The 19,640-nt window shown below is 56.0% G+C and overlaps 1 protein-coding gene and 1 non-coding gene across 2 annotated transcripts in view; one reads left to right on the top strand and one right to left on the bottom strand.

Annotated features, from left to right (window-relative positions):
* Positions 1-784: 784 nt before the first annotated feature.
* Positions 785-19,640, bottom strand: part of USP20 (ubiquitin specific peptidase 20) — a 43,058-nt gene continuing 24,202 nt past the window's right edge. Inside the window, 19 exon segments of the mRNA XM_032478633.1 lie at positions 785-2,185; positions 2,324-2,500; positions 2,963-3,034; positions 4,290-4,392; positions 5,263-5,371; positions 6,486-6,567; positions 6,665-6,834; positions 7,226-7,352; positions 7,429-7,609; positions 8,435-8,480; positions 8,678-8,711; positions 13,075-13,169; positions 13,807-13,979; positions 14,244-14,359; positions 14,683-14,823; positions 15,210-15,423; positions 15,425-15,655; positions 18,083-18,161; positions 19,083-19,196. Coding sequence (XP_032334524.1) covers positions 2,340-2,500; positions 2,963-3,034; positions 4,290-4,392; positions 5,263-5,371; positions 6,486-6,567; positions 6,665-6,834; positions 7,226-7,352; positions 7,429-7,609; positions 8,435-8,480; positions 8,678-8,711; positions 13,075-13,169; positions 13,807-13,979; positions 14,244-14,359; positions 14,683-14,823; positions 15,210-15,423; positions 15,425-15,655; positions 18,083-18,161; positions 19,083-19,196 — 2,248 coding nt within the window. The 3' untranslated portion in view covers positions 785-2,185; positions 2,324-2,339.
* On the top strand, positions 9,462-9,568 carry LOC116663415. The gene has a single exon (XR_004319667.1). It is a non-coding gene; the product is annotated as a U6 spliceosomal RNA (small nuclear RNA).

Genomic DNA, 19,640 nt, shown 5'->3' with positions numbered 1-19,640 from the left:
CAGGGCTGAAGGAACGGCAGGTAAGGAGCTTCCTCTGGGGTGCGGCAGTGGGCACATTCTGATCGAGAGGCCTCGGAGGGGCTTGAGTGGAACTGGCAGGCGTCCTGCCTGGGGGCGGCTCCTCCGCCACCCGTTTTATCACTCTTTATGTTGAACATGTTTCTGCACATGCGTATCTGATGGGATTTCACCAGCAAATGTTTAAAGTCACACATAAAAGCTTCAAGTTCTTCTCTCCCCTCCAAACCCAAATAGTATAAATAAAACCAACCAAAACCACAGGGACCATAAAACACTAGTGTCATTAAACGCCTGGTCACCGGCAACCGGGATGCCACCACGGCGACGCCTATGTCAGCTGTCAGGGGAGGAGAGGGTGCCCCCCAGGCAGGGCAGCCCTTGCGGGGTCCAGGGAAGGGAACCCCTGCTCGGCGGCTCCCCTGCGCGGCCCAGAGGCACCGAGTCCGTGGTGTGATGCCAGTAGGGGGCCAGCCTGTGGGCCGTGCTGGCCGCATCCCAGCCACACCTGGCCCCCCTTCTCTGGGGCCAGTGCTGGTTCCGGGAAAGGAAAGACACGCGGAGGGGTGTTTAGAGCAGCTCGGGGTCCTCTTCTGCCCCTCCAGACGTGCCCCCCATTTCGGGGAGCCAAGCAGAGCCCGCGCAGTGCCCTGTCAGCTGTAATGTTAGTCACCCCGGCTCCGCAGCCCTCCCGCACGGCAGTGGGCTTCACTCCCCCTCCAGGAATGGAATGAACTGCAACGGATGCAGAGACAGCAGCCTGGGCTGTGGGGACGCATATGTGTTTATTACGACACTCTGAACACACACCAGACCGCGCAGGCGCGGGGCGAGATCACAGCCCGCACTGCAGAGTCTCCACGTCCCAGACAGCGCAACATGTGGCCGCGGGCCCAGCGCTGGGGTCACCGCTGGGGTCGCCGCTGGCTGCGGCAGCAACTTCCAAAGGACGGCGGCAAGTGTCCAGACTCCCACAGTGGCTTGCTCTTTGATCGGGTGCCGCCTTGGTGGGGAAGGAACCAGATCCGCGTGAAACAAGATCACAGAAGTGAGGGCGCGTGGTGAGCGCTCCAGGGGCTCTGCCAGAACTGCCGCGGGGACTGCCGCCGACACTGCTTCTCCGGAGACTGAAGGCCACGGTGTTGGGGGAGTTTGGTTCTGGGACTCCTTCCCCACACCCCACTCCCTATGTCCCTGACAAGGTGAGCATCTCCTGACCCCCGCTGTGTCCTCCAGGGGGCTTCAGTGCCACCTCACTGTGCTCCGTGGTCCCAGTGCCCCAGCAGAGGCCTCGCTCAGCATCCAGAAGACACACTTCCGGGACCCGCGCGTGAGAGCAGCCCCAGTGCTGCCCCTCCTGGGCCAGGGAACCCACACAGCTCAGCGGTGATGAGGAGAAAGTGGGTATGTCTGCTCCAGCGTCAGCCCCCAGGGGAGCTGTCTTAGCAGCAAGTGACAGCGACGCGAGGTGTTTCTGCTTCATTCTCTGGGTCCCTGGCAGGGGAAGTTACAGCCAATCCACAGGGCCAGCTCAGCAGCACAGGGTGCGAGGGGACCCAGAAACAGTCACCATCAACAGAAAGCCAACCCCGCCCTGCGGTCCCCATCGCCAACAAGTCCGGGTTATTAGTCTGCAGGAAAAATGCTGAGAGCAGCCCAGGACTCAGGAGACTCCTGTGCCAACCAGGAGGTGCACAGGTGAAGCAGGGCCTCGTGAGGAACGGGCTCCAGTGACAAGTGGCTGTACCCTCCCTGCCAAGTGCCTGGCGCCCTGCCAGCCAGCGCTGACCATCCACACGCAGTGGGTGCTGGACCAGGCGCCCAGCCTGGGAAGCGGCAGCCCCTTCCGGACCATCTGTCCCAAGGCCATGGCCCCTGACTGAGAGCTCCAGGGACAACAGGGAGGCCTGAGCTGGCGAGCGGGCATGTTTGGGGGACACAACGACGCAGTGACGTGAGAGCACTGCTGGGACGGAGACCCGAGTTAATGTCGCAGAGCCTTGGTCGTTTAAACGAGCCTGAAGCAGATCTATTTCCCAGAGGCAGCGTTACTCACTGTGACCCAAAAGAACTTTTCTGCCTCTTTACACATCTGGGTTTCCAAAGCGGCCGGCCTCTCTTCTGGGTACAGACACCCCCTCCGCAGGGAGGAGGGCAAAGGTGGGGCCTGTGGGGACACCCGGGTCATGAGCCCCGTGGGGCCCATGCCAAGGTCCTTCCCGGCAGCCTCGGGGCAGGGTTCAGGGCCGCACCCTTCCAGCTCTCAAGGGGCACAGAGGGTCTCTGCAGAGGGAGGGGGACTTACAGACTGGCCCACTGAGTCACACGGCCCGGGTCTCGGCTTCGATCTTCTGCTCCCCGTGTAAGCTCTCTGAGTCCTGGGGCTGGGCCACACTCTGTCGGATGGCGATCTCGGGGCCGCCGCCGTACAGGCTGTTCAGGTACACCCAGGTCTCCTCTGAAATCTGCCCGTAGTCAGCGCCTGTGGGCCCCAGAGGCTGCCCATCAGGCTGGGCTTGCCCTTGCCCCTCACCGAAGCCACCATCTTGGCCATGGGGCCTCCGGGAGGGTCAGGCCCCAATGGGGAGGGACAGCAGACAAAGCTCTAATCTTGGGATTTTGGGATTTTCCAGTGGAACTTTCATCCTCTGAGGACCCCAGAGGGCTATAGCCTCTTGTTTCCCAGGGGGTGAGGGTCACACGAAAGGGCAGGCAGGTGAGGCAGAAGAGCAGGGAGAGGGCCTGGTAGGGGAAGAGGGGCCAGAGGACCCACACAGAGGCCAAGCACCTTGGCCCATCTGCTCGAGCCCTGGGCCTGGACTTGGATGGACGTCGCAGCCTGACTCAGGGGGCATGGGGGCTCCTGGAAGGACCTAGAAGCCAGCAGGGGCAGAGGGGAGCCTGGCTGGCTTGGGAGGCCAGGACTGCAGCTGGCGTGACTCACCCGGCTTCAGCTGGATGTGGCCGCTTCCTTTGACCTGTGCGATCCTGCTGTTGTCAATGGGCCCGGGGGGCTCTGGAACAGACATGGGTCAGTCTCAGGGCTGCTGGGCCTCTGCAGCAGCAGGAGGAGACCCCAGGCCCAGCCTCGGCCACGGCTCTCCCCTCAACAGATAAGAGTCATCTCAAGGTGCGACTCTGACACCCGTGATCCCCGAGAGGCCGTCCTGGACCCCCGGGGTCACAGTGAAATTCTCACAGGTGGGGTGCTTGGGGCACCAGATGCACCTCTACACAAGTTTGAGAGCCAGAAGGGGCTCGCGGAGCCCTGCACCCAGCAGAGGGAATTTCAAGGGCTCACACGCCACTTTCAGACCTAGCCTGTGGGACATCCAGTGCCAGGTGGATGCTGCCCTAATCTGATGGCAGCGGTCACTGGCCAAGCACTCTTCCCATGCGCCCCACCAGCTCATGTCACCTTCAGCAACTGTGTGAGATGAGGCAGGTGAAGTAAGCGCCCAGGTCAGGGCTGGCAGGAGGCAGGGCCAGGGCCAGGGCGGGGCTGTGGCTCCAGAGCCGGGTTCTTAGTCAACCACCCGCAGCCACAAGGAGGCGCACGGTGTGGATGGCCGTGAGGCCCCTCCTCCTTCCCGAGTTCTGGCCAGTGCTTATGCTCCAAAAGGCGCATGCCCAGTGCCCAGAACCTCCTGGCCCTGCCAACCCTGCCCCTGCCAACCCTGCCCGGCCCAAACCCTGGTCTGAAGTCAAGTGTGGGGCCCGGGGTTGGTGAGAGTCCAGGCCAGGGCTCGGACTCTGCTGTTCCTGGCCGGGGTGTGGGGGACTCTGGGAGTGGCCCTGTGACGGCGCCTGTTTCCACCCCTGTAAGTCGAGGGTTGGAGAACATGGTGTCCAAGTCCTTTCTGAAGCCATCTATCAACTAAAATCTATTATTCAGGGCAATAGAATCCCCAAAGGAAAGGGCCTGGCAGGAGGGAGAGCAGGTGCCCCTGGGCATCTGCAGGGAGAGGGGAAGGGAGGGGACAGGCAGAGCGAGATGGCTTGTCCTGTTGCAGCGAGAAGTCCTGGTCAGGGTGGGGACAGTGATCCCAGGACAGGGATAGAAGATTAGTACCCCTGTTCTCTGCTCCTGCTGAGAGGCCGCTCAGGGGTGGCATCAAAACCTGCTGGGCAGGTGCAGACCCTGGGCGCCCTGAGAGTCAGGAGCCATGGCCCGGCATACACCTCCTGGGACACGCCCAGCAGATGGGCAGCCCGAGTCCCTCCTGGTTGGGGGAGTGTCAGGCACCTGCCAGGGCCCCCGAGTGACTCACCATTGTCCTTCCCCTTGACGAAGGCCTCCCACTCCCGGAACCACTGCATGCTGATGCAGTAGATGACGCTGGGTGACTCCTCCGCCTGGAATGCCTTGTTCAGCTGGGTGGGGCGGGGCCGGGCCAAGCGGGAGCAGAGGGAAGGGTCAGCGTGAATATCCAACACCCCACTGATCTCCACCCCAGACTCTTAGAAAACTCAGAAAATTCAGGACTCCCAAACAGTTCAAAGAAAATGAACATCTTCCACAATCCCACCATTCAGATAACTACCAGGAACATTTTGGTGAACCTCTTGTCAGTAACTTTTTAAAAACCCAAAGGACATAAGACAGTAGATTCTGTTTCCGCCCAGCAGAAAGTGTCCACTGGCTCACGCATTAACTACTGTGACAGATCACTGTTTAATGGCCACAGAGCAGGGTGTTTAATGCCTGTCACCCAATCCTCTCCTGCTGAATGATGCAGGGTCCCTGAGTCTGCCTGTTCTGAGCGGCACCAGGGACCGCAGTCTTTACAAAAACCTGCATCCACAGCAGAAGGTCCTTTCCTGTATGGGATCACGCTGCGGCCTGTCTTGCAACTTGCTTTTTTCACTTTATGCACTTTCCCTGTCAGTTTGTGGCGCCCACTGGTTCCCCAAAGAGGGGCTCTGCCCCCCAGGGGACATTTGCCTGTGTCACTGGCATCGAGTGGGCAGAGGTCAGGGATGCAGCTACACATCCCACGACACACAGGACAGGCCCCCTGCAATGAAGACTCACCCAGCCCCAAAGGCAGTGCCTATTCGTTAAGTGGCTGCTTAATCGCCCACCAAGCAGAGGGACCTGAACTTACTAAGCCCAACCCCTTCTGCCAGTGAAAATCTTAAATGTCTGGCCAGGCCTCTGGCTACTCTGGCCTGGCTGCACACAGCTCTTCCATCCCCAGGCCCCGCTCCCCCCTGCACCCGCCCGCCGCGCCCCGCGTGTACCTTAATGAAGGTGTCGATCTCAATCCGCCTGCGCTTGGCCAGCGCCTCGATCTCCACCTGACAGATGGAGCACACGTACAGATGGTTCACGGCAGGGCCACCCCCAAACCTGCACCCAGGGTCGGGGGGAGAGAGAGAGAGAAAGACGAGCCCTGAGTTGGGGAGTCCCGGGGCGGGAGGCGGTGGGACTTGCCAGAGAGCGAGGCTTCCGGATGCAGCCCTGGCCCACCCGCTGGGCTCCCTCAGAGCTCTACACTCGGCCTGTTTACTTGTCCAGAAGACGCCAGGCTCCCTGCACTTCTGAGAGCCAGCAGCACCGGGCAGAGCGCCGGCACTGGGGCCGGCGCGTCACAGCATCTGCTCACTGGCCAAAGGACACAGCGACACTCTTGCTGCCTCTCTTGGCTACTGGGCAGGAGCTGTGGTGGCCAAAGCCCACCTGGCCTGACTCTGAGGACAACATCGAACGGAGGCTGCAGGTCCTTCTGCAGGTAGGAGTGGGGTCCCCACAGGACCCCGCCACCAGCCCCAGGGCGGGCTATGCCGGAGCTGCAAGTGGGTGGGGCCAGGCCAGCCCAACGAGCCAGGGCAGCCGGGACTCCCAGCTTCTCTCCTTCCCCACCACCTGACCACCCTCCCCGCTGCAGCCCATCCTGCCTGCTGGGTGCAGAGTAACCCGGGCCTGGGTGGGGTCTCTCTCCTCAACAAGAGAACCACATGCTAGTGGTCCTGACAAACTTGAACCTGAAGGCGCCAGGCAGCACAAGCCCACGACCACCTGAGCCGGGCAGGGAGCAGCCAGCACCCCGACTGGCTGTGAGAGGGGCCCATATGCTTGCTGTTGCCTGAGCCAGGTTTCCATCCCACGTGACTGGGAGGGTCTGGCTGGATGCCCACAAAGGCCAGTGTCTTTTTCAGGCGGTTGGGAAGGAGAGAGGCCAGGAGCCCCGGCTGCCCTGGCCCGTTGGGCTGGCCTGGCCCCACCCACTTGCGGCTCAGGCACAGCCTGTCCTGGGCTGGTGGCGGGGTTGGAGTCGCAGATCCTGTGGGGACCCCACTCCTACCTGCAGCCTCCATTCAGTGGGGGCCCCGCAACTGCTTTGGTGCTGACCTGCTGCCTGAGTGGGGACGGCATGGGGTCAAGGTGACATTCCCCCTCCGGGCCTCCTCTCCTGCCCAGCTGAGTGCCCGGCCTGGACCAGGCCAGCCCAGCCTCCCCTCACCTGTTGTAGAGGTGCTCCCACACGTTCTGGGGCAGGATCACCACCAGGTCATCGATGTAGTGGTATTTGTTGGGTGGGATGCCTGCGGAGGAAGGCACGGGGAGGGAGAGCTGGAGGCTCGGCCTGCCCACCCCACGCCCTGCCCAACCCGCACCCCACCACAGGGAAGGCGGCCTCACCTCCATGGGCGCAGAGGAAGGTGTGGTTGGTGATGGGCCCCGGCTCGGCAAAGGTGTTGAACTTGTTGAGCCATTCCCGGGACACGTAGAACCGCAGCAGGCTGGGCTCCCGCATGGCCGCGAGGGACACCACCTGCTGCCGCTCCCGCATGGCCTCCTCGCTGCTCTTTCTGGGGCAGCAGGGTAGGATTAGGAGGGGCTGGGCCTGGGCCACGCCCTGGGCAGGAAGGTCCCAACCCCAAACCCCTCGGCATCCTCCATCCGCACCCCAGCAGTCCCACCACCCCTGCCTGAGTTCCAGCCGCCATCACCTTCCACCGGGACCACTGGAGAAAACCCACAACCTGGGTTTCCTGCTTTCCCCACAGCAGCCAGAGGGCTCTTTCTTAAAAGCCCAAATCCTTATCCCTCCCTAGCCTAAAGCCCTTTTAGGCTCCACCACCCCCACATGCACCCGAGAAGCCCTGGGGAGCAGATGCAGGGCATCCAGGCCTGCAGGTGGCCAGGCAGGGACCCAGGCACTGTCCTCCGCCGGCCCCAACGTGCTGCCCGGGGCCACACCTGTAGAAGAGCACGTAGGCCTCGGCATTCTGCACCACTGTCTCGTGGACCTCGGTGACATACTGGTCATCAAACTCATACCACTGCCCGTTGATCACGTTCTGGCAGTAGGCGATGTAGTGGCCACCTGCGGCAGGAGAGGCAGGCAGGTGACAGATACCCTAGGGATGGGGACAGGGATGTGGCAGGGTGGCGGGACTCACTGCCTGCCGTGCCATGGTGGCAGATGACCGAGAGGAGGTCGTAGGTGGTGATCTGGGACGTGCACTCCTTGGCGAGGAAGGGGCGCAGGTCAAGTCCCTCGAGGGGGAAGGACACGTGGCTGCTGATCTTGAATGAGTACATCACCTCATGTCGAAAGCGCTTCAGGTGAATGCACAGGATCTGGGTGGAGAGAGAGGAGGGGTCAGTCACTCCAGGGCTGGCGAGGGCCCTGTGACCCTGGTAACCTGATGGGGTTCAAAAGGTGGGGCTCCAGGACACCCACTGGCCCACCGTTTGTCCCACTTGGGTCCTGTCATCCAGGTGAAGACAAGAAACTAGCAGCTAGAGCCTTCCAGAGGCCCAGGCCAGCCGATGGCCCGGCACTTGACTCCATTTGAACGCATCAAAGGACTGTGTGCATGGGGGCCGGGTCAGGTCGGCTCCTTCCCCGGATGAAGGGGGATGTGACTGAGCTGCCCTAGTGGGATCGGCCTGTAGCAGAGGTGTCTCCACAAAGGCTCCGCACAGCTGCTCAGCACTGTCTGGCCCCACGTCTTGGGCCACGCTCCTCTTGTTCTGGCCACAAGCCTCAGCCAAGCCCATTCCTGCTTTGGTGTTTTGCACACCTGTTCCCTTCCCACTCTCCCTCCACCAGGCCGACACCAGCCTGCGTCCTCTGGGCTCACTCAGACGCTACTTCCTCAGAAAGGCCTGCCTTCCCGACAGCCCCACAGCTGCCTCACTCCACACGGTGCCCTCAGCACCCCCACACCTGCCTCCTGCCTTCATGAAACGTGCTGAGGGAGGAAAGAGCTGGGCGCCAAGTTACAAGCTGAACAACGAGCTTCCCCGCCTGCCAGACCCTCCCAGGGCATCTCCCAGACAGAGCAGCAGTCTCCACGGGCCTCCTGAGTCTGGGAGGGGACTGGCCTCAGCCCTGCACGCCACCGCGCAGGTGTGGAGAAGGCCCTGCGGGCAGAGGCGACAGACAGCTGTCCCACTCACCTCGGGCAACCGCAGGACCTTACAGTACTTCACTCCATTCCGCAGCCTGGGAGGAGAGAGCAGCGAGAGACGTGAGTGTCCCAGGGAGGGGGCCAAGAGACAGAGGAGCACCCCTCCCACCCCGGTCGCTCTGAGGTCAGGATCAAGCTCTCTCGGGGAGCCCAGGGGGAGTATGTGGAGCACAGATGGACCACAGATGGAAAACGGAAGTCTGGGAGAAGCTCCCAGAATGCACGCACTTACTTTTTACACCGTTCACAGCTGTACATGTTGTCACCTAGGGCAGGCAAATAAAGAGACAAAGGTGAGCAGGGACGGGAAGTGGGGGGAAAGTGCACGTAGTGACTTATGCTTTGGAAATAAAACCGCAACATGCTGCCTACAAGAGACTCACTTTAGCTTCAAGAACACACAGAGGCTGAAAGCAAAGGGATGGGAAAAGCTACTCCATGCAGTGGTAACCAAAAGAGAGCAGGAGTGGCTGTATTTACATCAGGTATAGTACACTTGCAGCCAAAATCAGTTATAAGAGACAAAGGGGGTCACTATATAGCGATAAAGTGGTCAATTCATCAAGAGGATGTAACTGTTGTGAACATACATGCACCCGACATTGGAGCACCGGCATACTTAAAGCAAACAATAGTAGGGGACCTCAATACTCCACTTCTGATATTAGACAGATCATCCAGACAAAAAATTAATAAGGGAACAGCAGATCTGAAAAATACCATAGCCCAAATGGACCTAACAGACACAAACAGACCACTCCATCTATTAGCACAGAACACGTGTTCTTCACAAGTGCACACTGACATTCTACAGAACAGATCACACATTGGGCCACAAAGCAAGCCTTAACAAATTTAACAAGACTGAAATCATATCTAGTGTCTCTTCCAACAATGATGGTATGAAACTAGAAACCAGTAACAGGAGGAAAACTAAAAAATTTGCAAATATGTGGAAATTAAACCACACATTCCTGACCAACAGAGGGATCAAAGAAGAAACCAAAAGGAAACCAGTGCTTGCTTTGGCAGCATATATACTAAAACTGGAACAATACAGAGAAGATTAGCATGGCCCCTGCACAAGAATGACATGCAAATTCATGAAGCATTCCATATTTCTGAAAAGTAGTACCTTTTAAAAATACATGTAAAACCGAATCACCATGCTGTATACCAGAAATGAACACAACACTGTATATCAACTATACTTCAATAAAAATAAATTTTTAAAAAAGGAAATCAAAATATTTTTTTCTGTTATCTCACATCCATCTTCAGTTTCTTCCATCAGTGTCTTACAGTTTTCGGTGTATAAATCTTTCACTTCCTTGGTTAAGTTTATTCCTAGCTGTTTTATTGCTTTTGGTGTTGTTGTAAATGGATTGTTTATTTCTCATTTAGATGTTTTATTTTTAGTGTATAGAAATGCAACTGGTTTTTGTATATTGATTTTGTATCCTGTAACTTTACTGAATTTGTTTATTAGTGCTAACAGTTTGTGGAGTCTCAAGGATTTTTTTTATGTAAGAGATCATGTTATCTATAGAGATAATTTTACCTCCTCTTTTCCTGTTTGGATACCTTTTATTTATTTTTCTTGCTTTTCTCTGATTAAGACTTCCCGTACTATTCCCTAAGTGATAAGGACACTAGGAATATCTTTTGTTCTAATATTTAGTCTTTGACCCTGGCTTCTAATACAGAGCTCCTGAATCCCCTGCCATTTCCCAGATGATGGCAGGGTCTTTTGTTCTAATGAGACGACTCTGGGTGGGCTTCTAGATCAGGGCTGGCCACCAGAAAGACCAAGCCATAATTGGAAGTCTGGAATTTTCAGCCCTACCTTGCATCCTTCAGAGAGGAGAGAGGGGCTAGAGATGGAGTTAACAACTGATCATTGTTAACTAGTTAAGGAGGCCTCTGTAAAAATACCAACAGGATGGGGTTTGGAGAGCTTCCAGGTTGGTGAGCATGTGGAGATTGAGGGAGACCGTCACTCTCAGAGAGCACGGAAGCTCCATGCCCCTTCCCACATACCTTGCCCCATGCACCTCTTCCATCTGGCTGTTCCTGAGTTATACCCTTTTATAACACACCAGTAAGCTAGTAAGTAAAACGTTTCTCTGAGTCACCCTAGCTGCTCTAATTGAACCCAAGGAGGGAGTTGTTGGAACCTTCCATCTGTAGCCAGTCAGTCAGAAGCTTAGCTAAAGTTGGGGAGGGAGAAGTCTTGGAACACTGAGTCCTTAACTGATGGGATCTGACACTCTCTCCAGGTAGATAGGGTCTGAATTGAGTTAAATCGTAAGATAGTGGCTGGTATCACATAATTTCTTGGTGTGGGAAAACCCCCACACATCTGGTGTCGAAAGCACTGTGGGGTAGTTGTGTGACAGTAAAAGAAAGACACACAGGAGGAAGACTGAATTGTTCCCACCCAGTGTCACAAGTAAATGGGAAGACAGCCTGTGATCATGGATCAGAAGAATAAATATTGTTAAAATGTCCATACATAAAATATCCAAAGCCATCTATAGATTCAATGCAATCCAGTAACATTTTCATAGATGTAGGGAAAAAAATCCTAAAATTCATACAGAACTACAAAAAACCCCAAATGGCCAAAGCGATCTTGAGCAAGAAGAACAAGCTGGAGGCATCATATTTCCTGATTTCAAACTCTGCTACAAAACTTCAGTAATCAAAACAGTATAAAAACAGACACGCAGACCAATGAACAGAATTGAGAGGCCAGAGATAAACCCACGTGTATATAGTCAACTGATATGTGATAAGGGAGCCAAGAATACTCAGTGGGGACACGATGGTCTTTTCTATCAACTGGGAAAACTGGATACTCACATGAAAAAAAAATGAAACGGTACCCCTATTTTATGCCACTCACAAAAATCAGCATGAAATTAATTGAAGACTTAAATGTAAGACCTGACACCATAACACTCCTAGAAGAAAACATAGGGGAAAGGCTCTTTGACATTGGTCTCAGCGATGATTTTTGGATATGACACCAAGACAACAAGCAACAAAAGCAAAAATAAACAGAAATGCATCAAACTAAAAAGCTTCTGCATAGCAAAAGAAACAATCAACAAAATGAAGAGACAACCTACAGGATGGGAGAAAATAGAAACCATGTATCAGGTGAGAGGTTAGCATCCAAAATATGTAAAGAATTCATACAAGTCAATAGCAAAACACAAGTCATCCAATTTAAAAATAGGCAGAGGACCTAAATAGATATTTTTCCAAAGAAGACACACAGATGGCCAACAGGTCCATGAAAAGATGCTCAACATCACTAATCACCAGGGAAATGCAGATCAAAAGCAGAGTGAGGTATCGCCTCACGCCTGTTAGAATAGCTAGTATCAAAAAGAGATTTTTTAAAAAGACAAGAGAATACAAGTGGGTTTTTTTTTTAATTTTGTTTTTTGTTGTTGTTATTTTGTTTTGGTGGGGGGTGGTAATTAGCTTTATTTATTTGTTTGTTTGTTTGTTTATTTAATGTAGGTACTGGGGATTGAACCCATGACCTTGTGCATGCTAAGCACATGCTCTACCACTGAGCTGTACCCTCCCCCTCAGGAGAATAAAAGTGTCGTCAAGGATGTAGAAATTAGTGGGAATGTAACTGTAAATGTAATTTGGTATAGTTATGGAAAATGGTGTGGAGGTTTCCTCAAAAAGTTAAGAACAGAATTGCCATATAGCCCAGCAACCCCACTTCTTGGTATACACCCAAGGGAGACTGAAATCCCTACCTCTAAGAGATATCTGCATGTTCACACTCATCACAGCATTACTCACAAGGGTCAAAAGGTGGAAGCAACCCAAGTGTCCACTGACAGATGATGAATAAACAAAATGTGGTCCCTCCGTACAACAGAATACTATTCAGCCTTTAAAAAGGAAGGGATTCTGACATATGCTGTAATATGGATGAACGTTGAGGACATTATGCTAAGAGGTACAATAAACCAGTCACAAAAGGACAAAGACTGTATGATTCAACTTAGATGAGGTATCTAGCATAGTCAAATTCAGAGACAGAAAGTAGAACGGTGGTGGCCCGGGGCTGGGTGGAAGGGGGAATAGGGAGTTACTATTTAAGGTAAAGAGAGTTTCAGTTCTGCAAGACGAAAATGCTCTGGAGACTGGCCGCACAGCAATATGAATATAGTTAATACTACTGAACAGTGAAGATGGTTAAGAGGGTTCATTTTACATTGTGGATATTTTACCACAATTAAAAATTAAACAAGAAGAGTTTCCCCAAAAGTTAATGAGATGCCAAACACTCAACAGAAAAATAGAAAAAGGACAGGAATGGGAAATTTCAAAATAGGAAATACAGTCAATACACACACACAGACACACAGACACACGGACACACACAGGTTCAAGCTCATTAATAATCAAGGAAATGCAAAATTAAAGAAAAACAGGTGAAGCCCTAAGAGTTACAAGGTGGTGGGGCTGTGAGAGCATGCGGGTCTCAGGCCCAGCCTGGCAGGCAGGAGGGGCGGGATACTGACAGTGTGCCCCAGAAACACTGAACTATATGCTGAGCCAGCAGCCCCGCCGCAGCCAGCCCAGGCCACTCACCCTTCAGCTCATCAGCAGCAAAGAAGGCAGCGAGGCAGTCTTCCAGGGTGACGACTGGCCCCCAAAACCAGCTGGGGGTACAGGATACCACGAACCTACAGAGAAAGAAGAGGGGTGGGGGGGGTGCATGCTGCTAGGGCCTGGGCAAGAGTGAGACTTGAGGGCCTTTGGGCTGAGGTCTGTTTGGGCCCAGAGAGGCAGCTCGGCCTGGGGGATGGAATGGGCCAAAGTCTGGAGCCAGAAACCTGGGACCACCAGCCAGCAGCTCTGTGTCCTTGGAAAGTGACATTGCCTCCCCCTGGGCCTCATCTTCCTCATCTGCAAAGGGGCCCCAGTTGTACTGGTCTGTGCTCTGGGCAGAGTACGGGTTCCCGACATCAGGCAGGTAGGGCAGGCATTGTGGCACACAGTGGAGACTCCGGAAAGCCTCCCATGCCTCTCCCTGCAGGGCCAGGCCCACCCTCCAGCCGCTGCCCTCCTTTCTACCTGCCACTTGGTCACACTCCCCATTATCACCTGCCTTCCAATCCACAGGCCTACCCAAACCAGGCCATCCCACCCCTTGAGCTAACTTCCGAGCACCCTTCAGCCACAAGCTCTCTTCCAAACTATGCCTTCATCTCTGCAAACGCTTGTATTTCGTTGTTAAAGTCTATCGCTTGTCGGGCTGAGTCCTAGGAAGGCCAGGCCAGGGTGGTCTTCCGTCTCCAGCGGGCGGGATGGTGGGCGTACCGTCGGATATACTCCACGATAAAGGCAAGCCAGCCCTGGGCGGCGTAGGTGTCCCCACAGGTGCCTGGCTTGGCGGGCACGTTCTGGTAGATGGCCGAGTGGAGCTTGGCCAGGTCCTCCTTGCCAGGAATGGGCAGCGAAAGGTCCTGGAACGTCTCCACTGTGGTGGACACCTGGTGGGGAGCGGTTGAAGGTTGGCCTGGGTCTCCATCTCCCGGAGTTCCACCTAGCCCAAACCAGTCTGCACCCCAAACCCCAGTCACCAGACAGCAGGTGTGGGGCAGAGAGTCTGCTCCCCAAGCCCTGGATGCAGGAGCCCCACGACCCGGGCCCACCACCAGAGAAAGGCCGGGGGCACCAGGCAGAGAACCAGCGCCTCAGCCCCAAGCTGAGTGACGAGCCCCAGGGGCATTCCTCCCCACCCCCAGAGCACCCACCCGGTCACAGGTGAGACACTGCACGAGGCTGAGGATGGAGCCGTCGAAGATGTCTGAGATGACGCTGCGGTAGCGCTGCTCCTTCCGCCTGCGGCTGCTGGCGCTCGGTACCTGGGCTGGGGGCACAGCACGGGACTAGGCCCCGCCCCACCGGCCTGTCTGGGGCAAGGGGCGGGTGCTGGGGCTCGCTCGGCCGGCAGCGGGGTCAATCTGAGTGACTGGCTATCACTTCACCTCCTGGTGCCTCAGTCACTGTGTCCCAACCGTGTGAGGAAGGTCCAGAGACCCTGCGCGAGGAGTGCGCGCCGCAGTCCCTGGCAACGAGCGCGCAGACGGCAGCGAGGGGTGCGATTTCCACCCCCTGCCCCGAGCTCCGCGAGCCCCAGAGCCCGCAAGGGGCAGCCCTGCTGACCTTCCCTCCGCGCCCATCCCTCCGAACCTTTCTTGAGCACGTAGGACGGCCCCATCCTCACGGGGCTCGCGCGTGGAGGGCTGCTGGGCAGCTTGGCGTGGCCCTCGTGGTGGTGGACGGGGCTGCAGGGACGAGAGGCGCTGCGCATGTGGGCCTCGTTGTCCGGCTCTGGGGGCAGATGGGGACTGTGCTAGCCCGCTCCAGGTCGGGTTGGAAGACCTGCCAGCGCCTCCTCGCGGGACCGAGGCCTGCAACCTCCACGGCTCCTCTGTCCTGTGCCCACCCCAGCCCCCCAGCACCAGGAAGAGGGTGCTGTCCACACACGTCACGTTCCCAGCGGAGGGTTTGGAGCTCAGGGCCAGCTCTGAATCTCGCTCCTTATTGGCCAAGTGAGCCTGGACACGTTATTTACCCGATTTCTCACCCGGAAATCGCGTCTAGTGGGAGAGTCCCCCAGGTGGGGAACTGAGCAGTCTACTGCCCAGTGGTGCTTTGCCCACAGCAGCTGCTGCTGGACAAGCGGGGCCGTGGCGGCCCGCGCGGCTGGCTGGTACCTGGCGTTCGGCAGGGGCTGGCGGACCGCGGTGACGGGGGCTGCGTCTCTGGGGTCAGCTGGTCCAGGGCGGCCATGGCGGTGTCCACGTCGGCGTCCTCGTCCACCTGCTCCGAGTTCGTGCGCTGCTGGCCCCAGGAGAACTTGCGGTCCTTCATCCGCTCCTTCTCGGAGATGGCGCGGCCTGCCTCCTCTGACATCAGCAGCTCCGCCTCAGGCCTGCGAGCCGCCCCCGCCGCGGCCCTGCGCCTCCCCGTCACCGCGGTCGCTGCTGGAGTCGCAGGACAGGAACTCGTCCTCTGACGGGCTCCGGTCACCCTCCCGCTTCTCATCTGTGTCGCTCGAGTCCGAGTCCCGAGCCTCAGTCAGCGCCACGGCCGCCACGACCGGCTCCTTGAGCTCCTCGTGCAGCTGGTCCATGAGGCAGCGCAGGAACTCCTGGGTGTCCTGGAACCAGGGGCTGCTGTTGGCAGGGGCGGGCGACCAGCCACAAGCACCCCGCTGCTTCTGCTGGGGGATGCCAGGGGCCCTCACGGGCACCCCTCCCGGGGGCCGCCACAGCAGTTCTGCCCTAACCCGCTTCTACCGCGGAGGACACAGGCTCCGAGAGGCTGACCCCTCCCAGGCCTCGCAGCTGTGAGGTGGCAGAGCAGAGATCCAGACCCAGTCCACCTGACTCCCCAGCTCCTGCTCGTCATCGCCTGTTGCCCTGCTTCCAATTAGCAGGGAGAGAGCACATGTATCACATTCAGCCACTGAAGTCACCCTGCCTTCTAGAGGAGGGGACAGTGAGGTAGGCGGGAGCCCACTGACAGGTGACACTGAAGGCATGTGCACACGGGGGTGCTCAGTTGAGTTCTGCAGGGAGCAATGCCACAGGCAGGCCAGGCCACCCGCATCCTTGACTCTGCCTCTGGTTCCCTCTGCTCACCCAGGCCTTCCGCCAGCCCCCGTGCCCACACCTTCCCTCACCGTTGTGACCTGTGGCAGGACAGCAGGCTTTCCAAGGGCCTGGGCATGAGTCAGACTAAGCTGCCACTTTAGGCTGGCTGGCTCGCAAATCTCGCTGTTAACTCTGACTACTCTGTGACTAGGTCGCAACCCAGCAGGAAACCAGTGAGGCCTTTGGCCCAGACTGTGCACGGCCCAGTCAGGAGCAGGGAACACAGGAGGTGCTTCAAAAGCTCAGAAGATGATGGTGGCCGGCCTCTGACAGCTGGGGGAACTCGGTGCTGTGAGGGGCCACTGAGTTCAAGTCCAGTCCTGTCCCTCACAGTCCCCGACCTGGACTGAGAAGCAGCCCCCTGGCCCAACTCCTGCCCACATGCGGTGGGAATCATGCAGTGGCCAGACCCAGCCAAGCACCAAAGGCTCAGGTCACCGATACGGAGAGACGGGCCTCGTTTTCTCAGTTCTAGCAGAGGGAGGGCAGGGCTCTGGGTGGATTTCCTTAGGCAAAATGTCAAATACAAAGATCAGAGAAATTGACCACCAGCTCATCTAGCATTAGGGAGTTGGGGAGGAGACATGTGTCCTGTTTCATGGGCACTGAAAGGCTCTTTTAAGAAACAGGCCCTCAGTACATCATCTACTTTTCTTTCCAGTTCTTCCTTTTAACAAAAGTACCCTGTATTCATTGCTAAAATCTCAAGCCATGTGGAAGCAAGACAGCATCTTCTGGCCATTAAGAGATGCTTGTAGGTTCCAGACTCAGAAATGTCCTTTATGTCCAAGAACCAGAGAAAGGGATGCTTCTGGAGTCTGGGTGGATGTCAGGCCACAGCTGAGTGGCCCTGCTCCATGGTGTCCTCTCTGAGACCTGAGGGCCACCAGGGTGCCTTGTACAGTGAGGGCCGCACTGTGGCGAGGCCTGAATCCCATCCCTGCTGCCATACCCTGTGTGGCCTGAGCGGGCTGTAGAACCTCTCTGAGCCTCAGCCCCTCACCTGTAACATGGGGGTGCTGACAGGGCCCACTTCCTGAGAGCTCTGTGAGGATAAACAGGGCTGTACTTATGTGGCAGGAGGTGATCACTTAATAAACGGTGCCCCAGGGATTCTGGTCACTGTGGATCTTACCACTCCCCCAAAAGGGCGGTGCTCAGGCCACGCTGGGTCTCTCAGGCAAGAGCCTGGTGTTCATCCAACTGAGGGTGTGAGCAGAGAATCGCCCAGCAGCTCTCATCCTGGGGAGGATGAGGGCAAGGTGGTGGGGGCTGAAGGGGGAGCCGAAGGCATTCAGACAGCAGCATTGGCCATGCAAACAGGTGCGGCCCCAGCCGAAGCCTAGCAGTGACACCCCAGGCCACAGGGCAGGCTGGGGCAGGGACCTGGGCCCCTCAGACAGCCAGCTTGGGCCGGGGGAGGTGTGTGGCTGCATTCTGCTTCATCTTGGTCCCGTGATTTTATGCCATAGAAAGACATCACCGGCTTCAAAGGGGTTTCTAGAGTTACAAAAACTTGCCATCAAAACGTTTAATTTAATAAATGTGAAATTCTGCCTGGGGTTTGAGCAATGAGAAATCATGGGCTGTTCTGAGTGAGTGCTGAGGCATGCAGACCTGGAGTCAAGACTCCTAAGGTCAGATTTTCCCTCTGCTGTGTACCAGCTGTGTAACTGGTCCATGGTAACTGGGCAAGGATTTGGCTGCTGAGCCTCAGTCTCCCCATCTGCCGACTGGGGAGAGCACCAGCGGGTTGCTGGGAGGCTCCGATGGCCTCACACACAGAAAGGGCTCAGGCAGCAAGTCTGGTCCAGGAGCCCCACCCTGCAACGCTGAGCTGCTGCTGCCGTTTTCCACACTGGTCTTGGCCTCAAAGCCAGGCCTGGCAGGTTCCAGCCCTGGGTGTCCCCTGGGCAGCATGGATGGCCTACCTGCTGAGCATAGCCTCGAAACATCGGGTTGACCAACTTGATCCCGTGAGACAGGCTGGTGGGAACCACGTAGCTTGGGCTGTAGGAAGACCAGACGTGTTAGTATAGGTGGCCTGCTCTGAGTGACTCAAGCCCACGAGGGCTGGCAGGCAGCCACCCCACCAGTCTGGCCAGCCCAGAGCTCCTGATTGGAATGGTGTCAGTCCCACCAGCCCACGACAAGCCTACTTTCAAACTATTTTCATTCTAAAAAAGTTTACTGTGGTTTTCTAATTTCAAAGGTAATACGTGTTCATTATTGAAAACCAGAAAACTTCAGAAAAACAAGAGAAAGATCACCACTAACAGTACCACCCAGAGATAACTGCCATTAAGGTTTCCAGATTTTTCTATGAAAAGACAGACGCATACACAAAATTATAGGCAGATAAACACTTCAACTTTGGCTTCTTAAAATTGGGATTATATTGCATCATACTGTTTAATAATCTGCTTTTATATTTAGTATATGTCCATGTACTCATTTTAAATTATTCCCAATTTTAACTTTTCCTGGAGAAATAGCTCTAACCCAAGCTTCTGGTTTAACCCTTTTACACTGAGCTGGAGCCCCTGACCAGTCAGGGCCCAGCCACCACTTCCGAAGTCCTCCTCTACGTGCACAGCTGTGGCTGAGGCCTAGAAGTGGTCACCATGTGTCTCGGGCCTCGGCACACACACTGCGAAGTGGCTGCCAGCTCCAATCAACACCAGGTTCAAGTTCTAGCTCCACCTTCACAAGACGTGTTATCTTGAGCAAGACACTTAAATATCCCCGAACGTCAGTTCCCCGATTTGTGAAACGGGGTTAGCTGGGACCCACACCTCCACGAGCTGTCGTAAGCATCACACAGGGTAAAGGGCTGTGAGAGACTGAAGGCATAGGAAGGTCTCTTATCAAGGCATGGAAAGAAAACTCGTCCCCACACCGCTGCCCGGGGTCAGGGACTCGGTCACTCACCGCTTCCTGTGCCAGACCTCAGACACCAGCTTCTGGTAACTTTTGCACAGGGCAGGCTTCTTGTCTGTGCGCACCAGGCCTCCACACTCCAAGAAGAACTGGGTCAGTGGAGGGCTGGGGGCGGGGCAGGCAGCCAGGTCAGAAGAGCAAAGGAGGGGAATACGGCATCATTTAGACAGAGCCAGGTAGGGAAGCAAAAGCTTCTTGTATGGGACTGACCGTGGCAGACTGGAGCCAGAAATGCCCACGGATGACCTGAAGGACCCCACCTGTTAAGGGCTGAACTGTATCCTTCAAAATTCATACGTTGAAGTCCTAACCCTCACACCTCTGAATGAGACGGTGTTGGGAAACAGGGTATAAATGAGAGAGGAACCATCGCCTGCTCCTCCCGTCTGTGGAAACCCTCCCCAACCTGAAGGCATCTCCTCTACTCCCCTTTTCTTTGTTATTGTTATCCGGTTACATAAGAAATATACATTCATTGTAAAAAAAAATTAGAAAATACAGATAATTATTGACCTCAATCCCACCACGTGAGGATAGCCACTCGGAAGA

This window comes from Camelus ferus, chromosome 4, assembly GCF_009834535.1.
Source record: "Camelus ferus isolate YT-003-E chromosome 4, BCGSAC_Cfer_1.0, whole genome shotgun sequence".
Classification (NCBI taxonomy): domain Eukaryota; kingdom Metazoa; phylum Chordata; class Mammalia; order Artiodactyla; family Camelidae; genus Camelus; species Camelus ferus.
This window is presented reverse-complemented; position numbering and strand designations above follow the sequence as displayed.